Here is a 21,014-nt window from a genome sequence, read left to right on the forward strand (position 1 = left end):
TCACTAGCAACTCCCTCTGTCAAATAAATGTAGTGCAATATTTCACTCTGAAAGGTAGCAGAGTTAAAGTATACAGAATAAACGTAAGATGGAAATACATTTTAAATATACTAAATAAAATATACAACACCTCTTGACAAATGTAACGCAGTAATTCTACTTGTACTTGAGTAAAGTATTTTAGTACTCTTTCCATCCCTGCTTCCCTCTCAGCTCCCACTCACTACAATTAAAGTAACAAGTCAAAACTCGAGTCGAGCTGCAAACAGAGGAGCGTCTCATCACTGCTGATTGAAATGCATCACTTTGCTCCGCTTGATCGATTTACATTCTGTTGAGTTACAAGGTCACCGGTGGGAAATCTCCTCCCACAGACATGACAGATCCAAACTTTACGAGCGAGATAAAAAAAAAAAAAACCCACACAGCAGTGAGTCAGCACTTCATCCAACAACACACTTAAATCATAACATAGTTTGCTGGCGTCGCCCGGCAGGACTTCCGGGTGTTAAAGCTCGAACTTTCCAGAACGAATTAAAAGCATTTTAGCAGAACCAGCAGGAGAAAACTGTGAATAAAATCAGTATTTTACCTGTTCGGTACAAATCATCCGCGTGTGATCTCACATCCTGCCCTGCAGATTGATCACAGGTTGTGTGTTTTATGCTCCCTCAGTGGTTTTGTCATAAATACATCTCCATACTCTCTGAGGGGCCTCGAGTTGTCACAGTGATGAATGGCCCCAAAATACAGGAAGTCAACGGGGAGAGCACAGCAGAGCACAGCACAGCGGAGCCGGGGTGACTGCACTGACCTCAGCCACACTCACTATATCGAATATCAGTGAATTATAGGTTACAGTCAAGATCAGCTGAAACTGATCTGCAAAGTTCAACCTAAAGAGAGGCTTAGTGATGATTTAGAACAGGTCTGTTATTTCATCATCATTTCTTTAAAGTTACTATAAAAAAAAAACAACAACAGTGTAATTTGGCACATATTAGAGAAACCGTTTCCAGAAAATATCCCTGAAAGAACTCATTTAAATCCAAGGAAACATTCATTTATTATTGGAAACCACCTTTCTACATGGTCAACAGACCTGCACTGATTAAAAGACTCTACGTTACAGCAGTTAACTGGTATCAGTTCGTTTTTCTGAGAAATTACTCTGGCTCAGTTTTCATAACAGTTTCAATGAGCTTTAATGTGAAAAACTGTCAAATTCTTATCTTTAAACACAAAGTTTTGTCCTTACAACTTCAGGAAATTATTAACAGACACATAAAACAAAGCTTTAACAAAGCAGTATTTATTGATGTGGTAAATAAAAATATATTTATTTTAGATTAATTTCATATTGTGTATTTAATGGCATCAAAGTAACACTGTGGGAAAAGTGGGTTCCACCTCTTAATACATCCAGACACATGACACGAAACACTTAAAACAATGAAACAAAACATCTATGTTTGTAGTTCTCTGCTGCTCCCGCTGAGCTATTCTGTGCACAACATGCACGAACAACTGACGACACACGAGTTCACATTATAAAACTGATTCCTAAAAACCACTTTTCTCCCAGACAGAAGGCCTTCACCTCTATTTGCAGTTGGCAGGGAGATAATCAGTTTTTGTGGATTGTTTATGCCGTCACTGGCTTTTCAAACGGAACAATGTTTCACAAACATCTCATAATTTAATCTGTTGATTCCACAGTGAATCACTTCATTCATGGACCACATTTATCTCACAGTGATTTTCTTGTGAAGCGGCAAATAAACATGTGAGAGGAAACGAAACATAACATTTTAGTTTGAGTTAACCGCCTCAAAGCTGGCTGTGTTTTCTGGTGGGAAGCTTGTCCAATTTATTTATTTATTAAAACTTAGGTCTGATTTTCCTGGTTTTGGCCATTATTTCTGTCAGTTATGTTACATTTTACTCAGTAAAGTAATTATTCTAGAGACTACATGATAGAAGCGACAGCCAAAAATATGAAGTTGTAATTAGAGCTGCAACTTTCATTATCGATTCATCTGCAGTTTCATCGTCTATAAAATGTCAGAAAATAAATAAAAAAATGTTCATCTCAGTTTCCTTGAGTCCAAGCTGACAACTTCAGGTCTCGTTTTGTCCGAACAACTTAAAGATGTTCACTTTACATTTATAGAAAACAGAGAAAAGCAGCAAATCCTCACATTAGAGAAGCTGCAACCAGAGAATTATTCACATCTTTTAACAGTTTAAAAGATGGGGGGAAAAAAAAAGAAAAAGGTTAAATCAATAACTTGGCTAATCGTTTCAGCTCTAGCTGTAATAACTATCCTTCGATATCTTTCCCTGCTGACCTTCATGCAGGATACAGCGAGCTGTGTCAGTGACAGTCTGCTGCAGAATCGACGGCTCTGCGCTCACTTTGACGTCACCGGAGGACGGAGGGACACGAGGGTCCGTCGCCTGTGGAGAGCAGCTGGCTTTCAAGACTCCGGCGTGGCCCCCGATCGGCCCCCTGAGGCGCCCCGGGGGTCAGCGGAGTGGGGGGGGCTCAGCCAAACATTCAGGGTTAGAGGAACATAGGTCACAGGAGGGACTTCACCAGCGCCACCATGTGGTCTACGCCGCACGCTACGTCCACCACCTGACCTGGCACAGTCACCTGACGGAAAACCATCGAACACAGAGACACTTAGAGAGGCAGAGAGTCGAAGTCTGAGTAAAACAAGAGTTTGACTGTTCTCATCACTTAGTTCCTGTTTTACTGAAAAAAAGATGATGATGATGATTATGATGGCAGAAGGAACATTTATCTTCTTTCCAACTCTGAACGTGGAATAAAGGCCGTCTATAAGTGACCCAGGGCTTGCACACTGTGCAAAATTGAGACGCAGTGTGAGCTCTACACCTTCAAATCCTGTGCTAATGTAAGTCTGAGAGACTTATATCTGAAACCTCCACAGGGGACTTACAGGTGGTGAGATTTCTAAACCTTTCACACACATTTTACTACTTTAATGTTCTTTTTGATACTGAAGCATGCAGCATCGAGCCAAATACTGTTTTTAAACATTTCAAGCATTTCATTTTACTTTTAAGGACTTGATAAGAATCTGCTGGAAAAATATCTAACCAGTGTGTGCATTTTATGTTGATTTAAAGACAGAAGAAAACCTTTATTATTCCGAGCTCACAAATGTTCCTCTGCACAGTACGTCAGCTGTTTGTTTGCACGACTAATATTGAACCAGTGTTGTCTTACTCGCCACGGGAAGTACTGGTCGTCTCTCTTCCCGATGCCCAAACAGCCTCTCACATTCTTCCCCCAGACAAAGAGCTCGCCTCGATCTGCAATGCAACCATCAAACATCAGCCCGCTGTGAGGCCGAGCGCCTGCTGAGCCTCAACACAGGGCAGCTGCAGTTTGGAACAAGTCAGACACGTAGAATATAATAGAAACAATAATAACATGATATTCCAGCAAAAAATGTGCTGTCTAAACAACAGCTAGTGTTGAGACAAAGCTGCCTGTAAACTGTCGTCATCTCATATATAGTATATAACAAAAGTAATAAGAGTTTGATTTGTAAAAAGAAAGTTTACTTTAGTGCAAGGCATAAATACACGACTTAGACTTAGGATCCAGAATGGACCAGATCCAGACCCCTCAGGATAGGGCCAATAATATAATCTCATGAGATGGTTTTATTGAATTGAAAAGTACCTGTAACAATGATCAAAGTACAAAAGGCTGCGACTTCCTTCAAAAACAGACAAGTGTATTATAATCAGGCTCTCCAGGCACACTGAGGGCTTTGAGACTGATACCACTCTCGTGTCTGTGAGGAAAATACAAAGCTACAGCCAGCAGCCGGTTAGCTTAGCTTAGCATAAAGACAGGGGGGAAACAGCTAGCCTGCCTCTGTCCAAAGATAACATCTTGTGAAATGTCTCCTGAAATGTACCAGAGTAGAAGTATAAAAGCAGCATAAAACAATTAGTTGATTATTTCGCCTGAGAGAAAATTAATCTGCAACTATTAATCAATGAATCATCTTACGGTGAAGAAATGCTACCTTTTCTCATATGGGCTTCTGTTTGTCACACATCACAGTAAACTGAACGTCTTTGGGTTTTGAATTGTTCGTCAAACAAAACATGATATTAAAAGACGTCACCTTGGGCTCTGAGAAGTTGTGAGTGCCGTTTTTTTCACTATTTTTGTGACATTTTATAGTCAAAATGTCCTCATTATTGCTTACTTATATCGCCCACCGTCTAAAACCAAAGAAACAATCATTGATTTCGGGAAATGTTCAGTTCAAAGCACAGTCACTGCACTTGTGCCTTTTCCTGTCGCTGCCTGGTTTTGAAGTTTGAGTCTGACTAATAAAAACTGGCTTAAAGGTTTTTTCAGTCGATCCTTCACCGTTCACGTCAGCCGCTCCACGTCTTCTTTCAGGCCGCTGCTGCTTCAGAGATAAAACCAGACAAGAAAAGCAGCAGACCTTTTTGTTCCGTGCCATAAACAGACTAAATTACCTGACTCAACAGTAAACTGCTTCCCCAGACATTTGTATCTCACTCTTAGCACTTCAGACTGGATGAGACAGAATGACTCTGCTGTTTATGAGGTTTTTTTATGTTTCCATCTCTTATCCTTGCTGGAAACTCAAAAAGGCTCCGGAGAATTAAAGCTGATATTTGAAAGTTGAGGCAGAAATCATGCAAAGAAGCATCAGTAAAACTTATATTTCACTCTGTGATGCAGGTTTCATATGGAGAGCTCACAAAAAAGCGACAAGACAAACGTTCTTACCCGTCACTGCGGCAAAATGGTTGAGGCCGCACCTGATCCTGGTGACAGATACCGAGGGGTTGAACTCTGAGCGTCCAAACAGTGTGGAGGGAATCATCTCCGGGGTCGACGATTCGGATAGTTTTGGACCTTTTCCAAGAATGCCAAAGCCCCAAACAAACACCTCTCCCTTTTCTGAAAAGATTCAGAAACACATAGATGGACAGAGGCTACAAACCAAACTACATACAAATTCTATACAAAATGTACTATATAGCTAATAATTGTCATAGTATTTTGTTTGTGCAGTTGGTATACCAAAATATCATATAAATTAACTATTATATACTGACAGGAAATGATGCAATATGTCGGATCAATCAAACTGAAACTTAACACTTCACAAAGAGACCAAAAGATCGAACAGAAATATAATTTTTGGAGCTGTTTCACCAACAACAACCAGCTGTGTGCAGCTCCTCTGTTTCCTTTGTGCATTGCATTGTGGGAGGATAGTGTTCATCAACAGCACACCCAAAAACGGACCATATTTAGTCTCCTGTCTGCTTTGAGTGTACTTTATTTTCCAGTGTGAACACACTACATCCTGAAAAAGCTGCTTAGAATCAGTTTGTAGTATTGAATTGGGACACAGCGTTGAGACAGCTAATTTGAACTAAATGCTAACATCAGTATGCTAACATGCTGATGTTTAGCAGGCACAAGGTTTATCATGTTCACCTTCTTAGTTTAGCATGTTAGTATGCTAACATTAGCTAATTAGCAGCCAATTAGCACAAATGAGCTAATTTGTTGGGATATTTCAGTAAAACAGTGTCATCCTGCTTGTGGCACTAGAGCAAAAGTCATAGGATCATCAAAGTCAGTAGGATTCATCCTCTGGGCATCACGAACATCAACAAACTTTCATCTCAGTGCGTCCAATAGTTGTTGAAGATATTTTTGTCCGTAGAGCGACGCCGCTAGCTAAAAACGCACTCATTAAACAAATGTGTGTTTATAAGATCTGGTTTTTAAATAGCTGTGTGTTCCCATGATCAGGGCCGTTATTTATCAAGCACCTCAGAATCCCTTCAGGAATAGTACTGAAGGTCCCACCAGCACTACAAGAGAGATTTATGATGATTGTTGAAGTCTTTAGTGGCAAAATTCGAAATGCAGAAAACAGCAACATTTTTATGTGAAGGCTTTATGTGTACAGGCCAAAAATATGCATAACTCAGATAACACCTAGGTTACATATGTGAAAATGTGATGCCAAAACTGATAAACATCTACCAATAAACCATTTGCATTGTAGGTTGTACGTAAACACTGACAAGCTACTTGCACAGCTTAAGAAGTAAATGAACAAACAATTTAAATAGTAGATAATTGCACAATAATATAGGAGGGAGTTCCTAAGTGAAGAAAGTTGATAAAAATGCCTTTTCATCTAATTGATGTACTGACTTCTGGCTCTGAGGTGTTTGATAAATACAGGCCCTGATTTTTGAATAGCTGTGAACATTAACGCTCCTTTAAAACAGCCCATTAAACACTGCAAAGACGGCTGTTCGCCTGCTGGTTGATTCAGCTCTCATTCAAACAGCATCAAAAGGGGGGAAAAAAACACCACATGTGGATGAGTAAAAGCTCCAGCTCAGATCTTGCACAGATGTTTACCAGAAACAGTCGGTGGTTGTCCTGTTAGTGTCTAGAGGGTAAATAGACGAGCAGACACCCAAAGCTGTGATCTGTGACGCCCCCAAGAGGCCATGTGTGGAGTCACTCCTCTGACACCAAACTGAAGACTTTTGTAGCTAAAAACAGGTCAAGTGTCAGCGATCTTTACTCCTGATACATCTAAATCTGTTGCAGCTCCGTACTTCATGCTCACACCTCAAACAAACATCGGCCCACATTGTGTTTCCAGGTGTATTTGCGTGAACTGACCGTTGAGAACGGCCACCTGTGTGCCTCCACACGCTGCCTGAACCACCTTTCCGCAGCCTTTCAGAGGAAGATGTCGAGGAGAGTTGATCTGAAAGAAGATAAACAAGAGCTCAGTGACGGCGAATAACTGCTGCTTATGGATGCGTGTGCTGCTGGTCCCTCTTGTATTTCCAAATACATTCATTCATATAGTATTCATGTAGCATATGACTTTTTTCCCTCTACGACGTGTTGGCCTCATGAGACCCACTCGTACGAACAGATTCTGTTCTTTCGTCACGTGCACGAGTGATTTAAGACTTTTTATTTGAGTGGTCCTGACCCGTCGTCGAATTTGGGGTGTAAATGTTCCCAAAACAACTGAAATAAATGAATAAAAATGAATATAAGAGCACTCATGTCCATCATGGGTTGCCAGTTGTGGGCCTGTGGGGTACTGTGAGTATTTATGCATGACAACTTTTTTCTCTCAGGGTCTAAAAATACTCCATTACGTATTTTTAAAGTAAAAATCCTGCATTCAAAATGTTACTCAAGTAAAAGCACAAGTATTACTACTTATAAAAAGTACTCTCAGTATGCAGAAACACTTCTTTCACTGTGTTTTATCATTAATAATACATTGTTTTATTGGATATTATGACTTAATGTTGTAATTTGTCAATGTGCAGCCAATTTCAGGTACTTTATTCACTACTGGTTACTTTCATCATCATACATATATCGTATTTTATAAGCTCCTCACATGTTTTGCATGTAAAATCTGAAAAGTAATTAGTAACTAAAGCTAAAGAGTACAACATTTCTCTCTGAAATGTAGTGAAGTAGAAGTTGCATAAAATTAAAATACTAATAAAATTGTACTTTGTTATATGTTCAGCATTATGGCTCAACACGTTCAAACATCAGATCCTGTGTGTTTGACTGGTGAGTGCTGTGAACTGAGCAGCTTGAGAAAGACCTTTTGACAGCCTGGACGGGTGACTGACAGCTGGAAATAAAACCCAACAGAGCCATCAAGCAGCTCTTTGTGCCACATGAGCAGCCACACAGAGGCCCAGCACAGATACCAAAACACGCCATTCTAGCATCCTGTCTGTCTGCAGTTGCATCAGCCTCCTCCTCCTCTACACTCCTGTCGGCCATGTTAGCTTCTCCTCACCTGTGTGGCCTCGGTGACCGAGGCCAGCTGCAGGTATTCAGAGTTGCCCCAACCGTACAGCTGTCCGTCTCTGGAAACAGCCAGGCTGCAGTCTCCGTACGTGCTGATCTGCTGCACCTCCACCCCTGACAGATCCCCTCCCACCTCCACCGGGCTGGAGCTGACGTCGTGGTGTCCCAGACCTGGAAGACGAAGAGGAGGAATGACACACGTTTATCAAACAGCTAAAAGAGACGTTTTCAGCTCACACATTTAAGATTAAATGCTATTCATCAAATTTCTTAGGTCTTAAAAACACTCAGAGGGTGGAAACAACACAATATAAAGCTTTAATTAATTAACTTGTTTACAAACACTTTCAACGCATCTTCATTTTCTGCTCTTATCATATGATTTCTCTGATGTTCCTCCAGAATTTCTTTCCTGCTTCAGTTTGGTTTTCTTTTTGTTTCCATTTCAGCCAATCTCCTTGTATTTTATCCCTATTTACATATCACAAATACGTGACATTGTTGTTAGTTTCACATGATAATTGTTACTAGAGATATTAAGGACTTCACACAACTAAAATCAAAAATTGCATGTTTAGCAGAAAACATGACTGAGTAAAGTGTAAGGAAGATTGAACAATGGGGCGAATCCTTGCCTCCGACAGGTTATTTCTGCTCACAACACACACGTAATTAATCGTGTGATCACTTGAAAGCTGCTTTTAAAGGATTCTCTTACACTTTACTGAAACTAGGACTGAGTCGCTAAATCGCTAAATCGTCATAAATTGGTTATAGTAATCCAAGAAGAATCCATAGATTATGCTGCACAAGTACTTTGAGGTGGTTTTACAATGTTTTGATTTCCTGCAGTTTGTGGTTATTTCACCATGTCTCTGTTCATCTTCGCAGTAGCAGAAGTGGCTGCTGTGGAGGAGACACAAACACATTTTTCATCCGGCTTTCGAGGTTAAGAGGGCCGACTCAGTCCAATACTAAGAAAAATTGTCCCTTCTTTCGTGAAGTGCACTGACCCGTCTGTCCGTCTGCACCCCATCCACACGACAACACTTTTCCTGTCTCAGTGAGGAAAAGACTGTGGTCCTGTCCACATGCCACCTGCAAACAAAAAGAGATGATTCTTCAGTCATGAAGTCCCATGTGTGTTAAAAAATATTACAAGATTAAAAGATATACATACATGACTCAAAATCCAATCAACTAAAACAACAAGTGTCACATTTAGGCTCACCTACAAGCAGTGGCGGAGGAAGTACTCAGATCCTTTACTTAAGTAAAAGTAGAAATACTGTAGTCTAAAATTACTCCACTAAAAGTTCTAATGTGTTCCTTCAGTAAAAGTACTGAAGTATAACCAGCAAAATGTACTTTAAGTATCAAAAGTGAAAGAATGGTTATATTATTATATTATATTATTCTGTTTTTATCACATGTAAGAGCATTTTAATGTTGTAGTTTGTCAATGTGGAGCATAGTTCTTGTACTTTGTGTAATACTGGGTAGATTAGTAGTATAGTTCTGCATCATGTAACAGAAGTGTTTTTATGTAAAAAGTAACTAGCAACTATAAGTGTGAAATAAATGTACTTAAGTAAAAAGTACATAATTTCTCTCTGAAATGTAGTAAAGTGGAAGCATGAAGTAGCATTGAATGGAGATACTCAAGTTAAGTACAAGTATGTCAAAAGTGTACTTTAGTACAGTACTTGAGTGAACTTTCAGAACTTTCCATCACCGTCTACAAGTGTAAATGTTGAATTCATCCCACAAGTAAGATTAAACTAACAGGCTGTTTTGTTAATTAAGCACTTACTGAATGGAGTTCTGAGTGTAGCAACAGAGCCACATTAGATTCTACTGTGTACTCTGGGCAGGTGTTGGTCTGAACACGGTATCTGGACACACCTGAAGGTCCGGTACAGGATGAGGAATGAGACGAACTACAACCAGAACCATCTGTCATCACGGCTCAGACAAAGGCCGCACTCACCTGGGTGACCCTGCTGCTGAAGCCCTCCATCTTGTGAATGATGTGACTGCCGCTGTTTGAACATGAGACAGAGAAATAACCGATCCATCACTGGAGGACAGCCGCAACTCTGAGAGGCCACGTCCTTCTCTCTGACTTCCTTTAACCTCCCTCACACATGAACAATATATCCTGATTTAACGTGTATAGTGCTCTACTGAGCATGCAGAGTCCTTTCTAAAGACTTCTATGACTCTGCAGACATCTGACAGATGTCATAAACATGGAAATCTTTTCTACTTTATCAGTTATATAACGTGAACATGGCATTACTATAGTCGCACACGTCTGTACAATGAGGGATTATTACTGGTGTTTTGGATGCGCTCACTTTCAGTTTCACCTCCATATAAAGTGGTTTAGATAATCTGTCTAAACTGTTGGCTTGTTTACAACCTGTTTGATCATCTGGCTGCTTGTGTTTCCACATCTCAGCAACGGTACCATAATCCATAGAAATTATGGCCAAAACTATAGGTACCAAAATAAGACCCAAACTGTACTAACTTTTCTTTAAACTGGAGCGTTTGACAAAAGCAGCAAATGAGACTGAAAATGTTGACATGACAACAAACATCACTAGTATAAATAAAATGATGTTGAAACATTTGACTAAGCAGCGACGCCGCTGTGTTTGTGTGTGCAAAGAGCTTCAGGACAAACCTGTAGACTTCATCTTCAACTATCCGCCTTCCACACTGGCCGTACGCATTGTTGCCCATGCTGAAAACTTTAAGAGACAGAGAAAACAAGGGGGTGAGGGACTTTCACAGATCTATAAAACCCTGAATATGGCAACTGAGCGCCACTTTAATATACCAACATAACCTTTTTTATCTATTTATGTGAAATAAAAGTTTTATTCTCATATTTAAGCTGCTTCATTTAGTCCCAGACTCTCGACAAGGTTAAAGCCCCAAAGCATCCTTTGAATGATAAAAAACACAATTACATTTTTATTAGTTTTACTCCCCATTGAGTCCAGTTAACATTTTTTGAGGGAGAAAATTTGATAAAGTTGATAAATTAGCACCAAAAGGGAGTCTGAGACTGCTGAGCTTCATTTGCAACAGTCACGTCCTGATATTCACATATACTGAAGTTTCCCTTTTAAAGAGCCACACTCAAGGTTAGCGAAGATACAAGCCAATCTACAGTCACAAATCTGGTAATTAAAAGCTGCTGCATAACTGCAAAGGTTATATGCCAAGAAGAACATGTACATGTACACACATTTGGTGCTCGAGTGGGTGTTTTTGGCAGCAGGACGGTGTATTTGGGGTTGACTCCAATCAAAGTGCCCATGTTGATGGTAATAAAGGAACATGTCACCCAGTGCAACAGTGTGGCTCAGTGATGCGTTTTTAATCATTTTTAGACAACAATGCAGCTCTTTGGCACAGAGGAAGAAGATATATCAGGCTACACAGACAATATGTGTTAGATAGGAAAACTATAGAATATCAACATCAGTATCCTTGAATGTAAAAAAATCTTAATAGATCAAACTATTATTTTTATTATCGAATAATCTGACAATTATTATTATTATTTTTTTTTTTACTGTTGGGTCTATTTAACATCTGAAAACAGAGAAAATGCTCATCACAACTTGACATATCTAAATTGCTTGGTTTGCCCAAAGAACAGCCCAAAGCAGCCCAAGATATTTAGTTTACTATCACAGAAGACTAAGAAAAGAAGCTGAAACCAATAAATTTGACTGACTAATCGTTTCAGATCTCGACCACATTGTGGGTGAGCCGTGACTCGTCATTCTCTTGTGTCAGGCCAAACTACATTCAGAAATCTGGCAATTAAATGGCTAACAGTAAAGTACATACCAGATAAAACATGTTGAGACCTTAAACACACAGGAATGTGTCACTCTTTAATTTGGCAAATATCCAAAAATTATATATAGAATTCATACGATAAATCAAAATATCCACAAACACTAAACAATGTGGAGGGCAGCATAAGAGGCATGAAGCCATTCTAAAAACAGCTATCTCATTGACACTTAAAATGGTGCTCGTTAGAACATCTGTATGCTAATTTACTGAATGTACCAGAAGACACTAATGGGCTTTTTAGAAGAGCTTTAACAGCTGCCTGATAATCATTCATTTTCAGTGAGAGGTGGGTGGAGGATGTAAAATGACACACAGTGTGACAGGTGGTTGGTAACAACACAATACCAGGTGTTCTTCCTCTTCCCACAAGCTGTGACGAACACTCAGCTGCCACGTCTTTAGTGATTTATAGCGATGTTTATAGCCCAAGTTGAACAACGTGTACGGCAGCTAGCAGGCAGTGCGAGTCTCTTACCTCCCTCTCGGTCGGTGAGGACCAGAGAGTGAGCGCGGCCGCATGCAACCTGAACCACTCTGGTCTGCAGAGGCTCGACAAGAGGCAGAGCCACCGGGGAGGGTTCCAACACGTAGTCGTAGCTCTGATCTGCAGAGGCGGGGCAGCAGAAAAGGTTACGGACATTAGGCAGCGAACATGCTGCACTGATGTTATTCATGTAATAATAAAATAAAACCTTGTTATTATATGGGTTATAAAACAGTGTGTCAGTCAAACAGTGTGGACTGCAGTGTGAGGTAGTTGTGTGCACATCCCATCCAATGTTTATGTCAGGTGCAGGACAACAGAGACAAAGAGCAAGGTATATATATTACATCATGCTGACGTCATTATACGGACAATTCACGATAGGATTCAATACCTAATAAAGACTAAATACATTATCAGCACCTAAAAAAGCTGTAACTCTTTTTTACAACAAATAATTTATAATTTGTGTTATTACTATCTATTTTTCTTGTGAACTGATCATGTATTTTATCTTGATTATGTAATTTCACACTCTGTAAAACGCAGTGTGCGGACACAGAAAGACGCTCGAACGCTCAGTAGAGTCTGGTGATAATTCTCTGTGGGTTCGTCACCACAAGCGACACCTTTCACGCTACACATAATCATTTGACCCAGACTTAAAATAACAATATGGATTAGTGCAGCTATAAATTACAAGTTAAAGTAAAAGTGGAGGGCAGTATTAAAAGTCCAGTATCGTCTTACGGCGGCTGTGTTGGGTGCGTTGGAAGCCCAGCTGGGAGTCCTTGTTCAGGCCCATGCCCCACAGCTTGATCACATCTTTGGTCGGGGAGGCGATGAGAGAGAAGCCGTAACCACAAGCAGCAGAAGAGATCTACCACAGAAGAAGAGCAGCTAGTGAGGTCCACACCTGATTTAAATATGTTTTGCAATAAGAGTAATCTTGTATAGTGATAATATTACAGGGGAAGATGGGTAATGAAATACCGGCCCTGCCTCTCTGCATTGGCTTTGGCAAATTACTGGAGCTGGTTCAGTATACAAGGATATGTGACCTTGTGACTTTCATCACCAGCAGGGTTACCAAATAATTTAATTTAATATTATTCATAATATGAGTATTATTCAAATATGTATCGGTAATCTAATTTACACAGAAAGTGTACATACATGTAGCTCACTACCTATAAAATCATGCAGGCAAACTAGCCATGACAGAATCACCTCCAACATTATAATAGTTCATTCATGATGGCTTTCTTTTTTTCCTTCTTCATATGGTCCATAATTAAAAAGGTAAACAGAGCTGTAGTTACTACTGGGGTAGTAGGTGAAATATGAGCAAAATTAAAATGATCAGCAATCAGTGAATGTAATATTAAAATCACCCAACTTCCCCTAAAGAAATAAATCCAGTCTAAATGGGTCTTATGGCATAATTTGTGTCAACTAGAACAATGTTGATATCCAAACTGTGTACTTGATGAATGATTAAGAAGTCAGTGCTGCTCATAAAAACAAATAAATGTTCATTTTCTGAAGAAACCGTCTTAGTCAAGGTTGAAAATTAAGTTTAGTTTGTTTAATTTGGGTAAATCAGAGTTAGAAAGAAGAAAAAATATATATTTCCAGGCTGCAATGATGCACCTGATTTGATTTAAAATGCATCATGTGGCTGATGTCTTTATGGAACGACCCTTAACAATAATCACTGACACTGAAACCCGTGAAGCTCCACATGAAGCTCAATAAGCTGATTTCACCTGCTCGGCGGTCTCCAGCCGGTAAGGAGTCAGCTGGTATTTGCGGGGCTTCTTCCTGCCGCTGTCCGGCACCACAAAGCTGGGGATACCCAGAGCACCGGTGAAGCTAAAGCCCCATACGAACACTTTGTGGCTGGGCTTTTTGTGCTGGCCGACATACTGAAAAACTGGACCAGTGCTGCTTTTCTCCTGAGGTCTGGGTGCTTTACTGAGTGTCGCATAACCACAGACTTGAAGACCTGTGTTCGTGTGTCGAGAGCACAGCCGCAGGCATGGAAAAGCCATCCTGTAGGAAGAGATGAGACAAGGTTACATGACTGTTATAACAGCAGGTGGTAGTTTAACACAAGCTGGAGCAGAAATAAAGTTCATTCAGTTAAACTTCAATGGATATATACATTTATATATGTGTGTAACAACAAGAAGATAATTTTAAGGAGTTTATTTTCATGATTTAAGATATATATATATATTGTTTCCATTAACATTTATATACAACACAATGTTGAAAAACAATGGCAATTACAAATGTTGAACCTGCATAAATGAATCATTAAGACATATTCTAGCGTTAGTTTAATAAGCTCCAACCGCACAACTGTATGTATTGTATTATGGAGAGGAAATATAACTGCGCCAAATTTCATTCACTTATTCTGAGAAGTAATGCCACCTTAGTCTTGTTGAAAATAGCAGATAGGATAAGGTGAGACTTGAAGACTTCGAGTAATGGTCAGGGTCAACTGGTAAATTCGGCATGCTGGTGGTCTACTAAGCAACTCTATATTTTAATTAAATGTCACCTTTTCACCACCTCACCACCAACGGACCCCGTAGTAACTGCTACCGTTAAAGTTAGCTAACAAAGGCGTATCACCGATGAACACATGAAACGACCAATATAGGTTATCCTAAAATAAGTGATGTTATGTATATTTAATTAATGCCGAATGGGAAAGCAGGCCATAAATATTCGTTTAAGGTAATACACCGTGTTTTAATAAAAATATAAATGTGACAATATTCACGGGAACATTAAATTCTTAGTAATATGAACGCAGTTTCACCTCGTGTTCTCTCCGCTTTTTCCACATGCAGCCCCTGAGCTGGGGTGAACTTACCTTTGCCTCCTGTTAGACCGGTGTTTTATAGTGTGTTTCAAAGGCTGAAGGACGAACTTGTGCTGTACAGAAACGGATGTGAACCAGCTGAAATGGTAATAATATATTTCAATGTCATTATCGCACGTTTGTTTACCTTTTAGTTAAGCTAAACCAGGAAGGGGAAAAAAGCTTTTCTTCTTCTACGGTTCCCCTGACCTCTCCGTTTTACTATGAACATTATTTACATTACAAAAGCATTGCGCCACCTACTGTACCGGAGTGTGTAACACAACAACTTTAAGTCTACCTACTAAATGTAGTAATGTAGTTAACAGGATTTAACACATTCAGTACCCTAGACAAGCAACCCCTGACCCCCCTAAAAAGAACTGGATCGTTTTTTTCCGGTGGGGGGGGGGTTATTTATTTATATTTTCAGACGTTACTATCCAATGCATGGACCAAATCATATCTATGCTTGTTTTAACTGTCCACAATTGACCAATAATCTAGTCTTGTGTCAGATTACAGCAACTCTGGAAGTGGGTCAGTGCTGCAGAACCTGACCTTCGCGTCAGTGGTTATTAACCTGCAGAGTCACATGTGAAAACTTCTTATCTGTGTATACATTGCATATATCCCATACACCTCAGTCACATATTAATCGATTCACTTATTTCCTCACAGTTAGTTAGTCTTTCTCCTAGAGGTCTTTTGGCATCATGGCAGTGTCTTCAGGATCATTCCTCGTCTTAACTGAACTGCGTTGAGAGGTCCATGTCTGCTGTATATGACACTGTGTTTCTTCTCCACACTGCAGTTTTATTTGCTATGAAAGAATAAAACACAACACAACCCTAGCTTTAATCTTTAGCATTTAAGGTTCCTTCAATTCAAGCTCATTACCACATGCAAAATAGCAAAATCCACGTGGGAAAATACAGTTTAAAAGGTAACATCAGATTCGTAAATGTCCAGTATTCGTAAAAGCCTGCAGACAAGACTGGGGTTTGGATTTGTGTGCTGGGTGTGTTTGCAAAACCTAATCTTGTGTTTCTGTCCTGCTCATTACATCACTGATTTTGGTTGTTGTTTCTGAGGTATCACACGTCAGTCCTCCTCCATTAAACTACCTCATTCTGTTTCACTGTCAGTTAAATCACTATAATGTAAAGCACAACTTCTGTGAGTCCAGGATTCTTTCTGGTGTCATTATAAATGTACGTCACCAGCTCATGAGACATTAAAATGGGGATTTTTTCCCCTCACACTACTTCATGGCCAAGGAGTCTGAAAACCCTAAAACAGCAAGACATCACAACTTCAGCTTCATCGCTGGAGGAATGTTATGCTGCCCAAAAGAAGTCTTATTCAAATCAGACTGACTTTGTCTTTCCTGTTTCTCATTGTTTAGTTCATCCTCATCAAATCTAGGAACAGTGAAATAACCACCATCAAGACAACATAATAAGACTGGAGACGAGGAAGGAAAGAATTGTAAATCAAAAGGAGGATTTTAAAACCAGCTCTGGCTTGTATTGGATTTTAATGCAAACACATCTGTACAGGGTGTTCTGAGCAAAACTTCAGTGTAGTTTTACTTTAGTGTGAAACAGCTGCAGCCTCGTATCACTCGTCCCGTCTAAAAGCAGGTATCTGCAGAGGAGTGGAGGCTGTAATCCTTTAAGAGGATCAAGTCTGAGATCCAGGGGGAAGGGATAAAGGACCCACTAACTGTCTATAGTAGGTTGCATATGGCATTTCTGTCATCTTGACAGAGCGAACATGTGTCCATTTGAAATGTGCTGAGCTTTTGTGCACTTTGGTCGAGTCTTTTATGCCTTTTATGGAAGATAAACAGTGATGGAGGCCGAGGCTGTGCGCGATTGTTGGAGTAATTTTCTACACGTATCCTGAATCCGAGGAGGAGGAGTTAAGGTAAGTCTTTTTTAATAGTGTTACATGCTAAAAAAAAAGTCACTGGGTCAAAACTGACCCAGTTTGGGTCAGTATAGCACTAATGCAACACTGGATTAACATTATCCAGCACACATGGGGAGAAAACCACTCAAGAATGTTATTTTTTATATTACTGTTGGGCTATTTACCCAAACTAAAATATGCAAACTGCTTGCAAACTGTTATAATCAACTTTTTTGCCCTTTTTAAAGTATTTGTTACAGACTGGGTATCCCTTTATTCTAACCTTCCTCCAAATATTTAATGACATTTAAATGTATTTTTTTTTAACATTCATCTCTGTTTATGCCCATAGGAGGAGTTATAGTTGTTGACAAATACATTAATAAACAACTACATTATAGTACGCTCTAAACCATTTACTAAATGTTATAGCACTTTTATATTCTATATACATTTGTGACAGTTGTAGGGTCAAACTTGAGCTTGTTGTGTCGAATGCTGGGTCAAAAATAACCGTGTTTGGGTAAATAACTCAACAGTAATATAAGATAACAAACAACCCACTGGTTCTGTGTAAAGTTAACCCAGAATAGTGATTTTTCCACAACAAAATGAATTAGAGTAATTATAGATTTTGTGACAGCCTGAAAATGTAAACGTAAATTGTTGACTTAAGTGATATGCCCCTTTGTTGATTTTGAAATATGTTCAAATTTAACACACATGGCATTTATGTTGACATACAAGCCGGATCTATGATGCTGACATCCCTTCAATCTGCCCACACAGACAGCCATGCCAGTACTGGAGGTGATCTGCAGCCTGATTGGCTGGTTCTGTCTCTACCTGTTGTTCTGCTGTACCTTCGCTCAGCGGGGGCCCGAGTGGAACTGTCGGCTGGTCACTTTGTCCCACGGGGTCCTCATAGTGTTGCTGACAGCGTATGTCGTCTTCATAGACGGACCCTGGCCCCTCACACATGCAGGTCAGTGATATTTTCAACATTGATATATGTTCAAGTTGAATATTTACTTTTACTGTTTATTTATTTATTTATAGGCTATTTATAGACGGTTTTGTGAATTGTATTGTGTTTCTATCAAGTTTGAATGAAGTGTGTTTAATGATGATCTGCGAGGCAAAATTTGTGTTTTTGTCAATGGAGTCTGGTGGCTTTGAGGAGGGCTTCTGTTTTTGGTTAGAGGAGAAGGTCTGAGATGCTGGTGCTCTAGTCCGACATCTAGTGGTTCTTCTGAATATCATATAATTTAAGTCTATAAATGCAGCTTAAAATATATCTTAATAAAAAAATCTGAAATATGTTAGAAATTAAGACACATGTAGTTAGTCACACTATGAGATTATGTTTGCTTGGAAAAAGCTATAAATAAATATTGGTTCTAATATTAGTGGCCTGCTGTCCTCACTGAGGGTTAATAACACTGTCCTGTTAATCCACATGCGTGTTCAGCAGGGAATTTCTATATTCATATATTCATATCTGAACTTTTGTTTTGATTATCTACAATAGAAACATGACATTTGCAGATCTCTCTCTATGGAGTTCTTCATTGACATACTGTGCACTTAAAGAGAGCTATTATAGCAATACTAATAAATCACTCCCAGAGGAAATAGCATTTCTATTCTAAATTCTTCACATTACAGTTTACTCTCTTGCCTGACCCTGTTGCTATCTTTTCCCCAGGTTCAGAAAACACTGAGCTGCAGACCTTCGCCCTGGCCGTCTGCCTCGGCTACTTCTTCTTTGATATGGGCTGGTGTGTGTGCAACCGCACCGAGGGGCCCGTCATGCTGGCTCACCACGCTGCGAGCATCGTGGGCATCCTGCTGGCTCTGTTCATGGGAGTTTCAGGCTGCGAGACCTGTGGGGTCATCTTCGGCAGCGAGATCACCAACCCCCTGCTGCAGACCCGCTGGTTCCTCCGCCAGCTGGGCCTGTACGACAGCCTGCTGGGCGATGCGGTGGACCTGCTCTTTATTTTACTGTTTGCCACCGTGCGCGTGGGAGTCGGCACGGTGATGTTTTACTGTGAACTCACTTCTCCCAGGACCACGCTCATAATGAAGCTCGGCGGCGTGGCCATGTACGGGCTGGCCTGGGTGTTCATGGTGGACATAGCCAGGTTTGGCTACAAGAAAAGTAGGGCCAAGTATAAAAGGTGGCTGGAGAAACACAAGAAAATCAACACACAAAAAGTGGATGGACATTCAGACAAGAGTGACTGAAGGAATTCATCTTAAAAAAAGTAGTTAAACTCACACATCTTGCAGGGACAAAGGATTACAAAGTGCGGCCTACGTAAGCTTGCTTACATAGGATCGCTTTATGGCACAAAACAGGAGATTCTACTGTGAGTGCAGTGGGTGGAGGCACGGTGGGCTGTATTTAAACTGGAAATCCATACAGTTACTCTGCAGGGAACATGTTTCTACAGCCAGAGGCACAATGGAGACTTTTCAGAATCACTGCCAATAAAATGGCCGCCTCTGGACTTCCAAAAGTCTTGAAAATCCAAATAGTTTGACAAAAACTTAATCAAGGAGTACCAAGGAGTACCAAGGAGTACCCCAGCACTAACTGAAGTATCACACTTTCATAAAGTCAATGGGAAACAGATCAATAAATGGAAAGCAGCACACTTTCAGACCCTAGTTTCGAGGTAGAGCTGGAAAAACACTGGAGCCTACATTTCCCATAATGCAACTCAATAGCTTCTTTCATTAGACCCTCCTTTCACATCCATACTACAAACTGATTCTAAGCAGGTTTTGAATCAGTATACTCAAAGCAGGCAATGCGCGTACTACTGTAAATACTTATACTGTTGTTGCACGCTATTCTCCCACAATGCAATGCACACAGGACATTGACAAACTGCTCACAGCTGAAACAAAAACAACAAAAAGCGTTCCAAAGATTAAGGTTTAAATACCGACCGTATCCTGTTCGTACAAAATGGTAAAGTATGCGCAAACAGTGTACTATGACAATTACTATGAAGTATAAACTGTGTAGAATTAGTATGTAGTATGGATTTGGGACACAGCAATAATCTCTAATGACGGGATTTTTTCACAGTTGACATTTTGATGCGTCCACATGGCTTTTTTTACTGACATGTTGAAATGTAAAAATAGAATATTAGTCAAATCAGCCATGCTCTTATTTTTTCAAGGTAATTATACCAACTTTTCAGAATAAAAGGCAGTGTGGTACTATTGTATCAACGCCTTTGCATCTAGAAAAAAAAAAGACGATGTGTCAAACTGCTTTTCTCTTTTTTACTCCAGTCTACCGAGTGTGCTTTTAAACTGATCTGAAGCTTATTTCGTTGTCTACGTAGCAAAAGTACTTGTGGCCTAAATCCACAAGCAAACGTATGATGTGTGATTGTGTGTCAACATTAGTTTAAAAGGTTATAATGCCGCTGCCGTAATGTATTCATGCCAGACCTGCTATAGGAAGAGGAAACATTTGGAGGGCATCTTTTCTTGTAGCTATTGAAACTTTACCTCAATCCACCAAACCTGTGTTGACTTTTATGTGTGGCGTGAATTGATCTTCTATGAAAGCAGTAAGAAAATAAAGCTTTTGTGGAAAAAAAGAAAAGAAAAAGGTTTTGTATTAAGATAATGGAAGCAAGCAAATGTCGTAGTTTGTTAATTAATTTCACACGAGCTAAAGGAGTTCATCACAACGTGTGAAACTGCTGCAGTAAATACTCACTACAGTTGTGGTTCCCGACCTTTCTGCCTCCCAATTTAACTCACAACCCTCAACATATTCCTCTATGAGCTGCGAGCGCTTCAAGCTAAAAGGGCACCTTCTCGTGTGTAACCACAGTATGATGGAAAAACTAATAATTTTTTATCATTTTTAAAGTAGGTTCCGGCAGTATATA

General features: G+C 39.9%; 2 protein-coding genes across 2 annotated transcripts; one reads left to right on the forward strand and one right to left on the reverse strand.

Annotated features, from left to right (window-relative positions):
- Positions 1–2,299: 2,299 nt before the first annotated feature.
- On the reverse strand, positions 2,300–14,347 carry rcc1l (RCC1 like). The gene is made up of 11 exons (XM_070917869.1): positions 14,063–14,347; positions 13,044–13,173; positions 12,285–12,413; positions 10,617–10,683; positions 9,915–9,966; positions 8,938–9,022; positions 7,914–8,095; positions 6,752–6,839; positions 4,817–4,990; positions 3,260–3,345; positions 2,300–2,659 (listed from the first exon to the last, which is right to left on the reverse strand). Exons 1-11 carry the CDS (start codon positions 14,345–14,347, stop codon positions 2,582–2,584), a joined length of 1,356 nt encoding a protein of 451 aa, XP_070773970.1. The 3' UTR covers positions 2,300–2,581.
- A 3,536-nt stretch (positions 14,348–17,883) lies between these two features.
- On the forward strand, positions 17,884–19,338 carry LOC139295751 (TLC domain-containing protein 5-like). The gene is made up of 2 exons (XM_070918005.1): positions 17,884–18,073; positions 18,797–19,338. The coding sequence occupies exons 1-2, from the start codon at positions 17,884–17,886 to the stop codon at positions 19,336–19,338; spliced, it is 732 nt and encodes a 243-aa protein (XP_070774106.1).
- Positions 19,339–21,014: the final 1,676 nt, after the last annotated feature.

This window comes from Enoplosus armatus, chromosome 13 (assembly GCF_043641665.1).
Source record: "Enoplosus armatus isolate fEnoArm2 chromosome 13, fEnoArm2.hap1, whole genome shotgun sequence".
NCBI lineage: Eukaryota > Metazoa > Chordata > Actinopteri > Centrarchiformes > Enoplosidae > Enoplosus > Enoplosus armatus.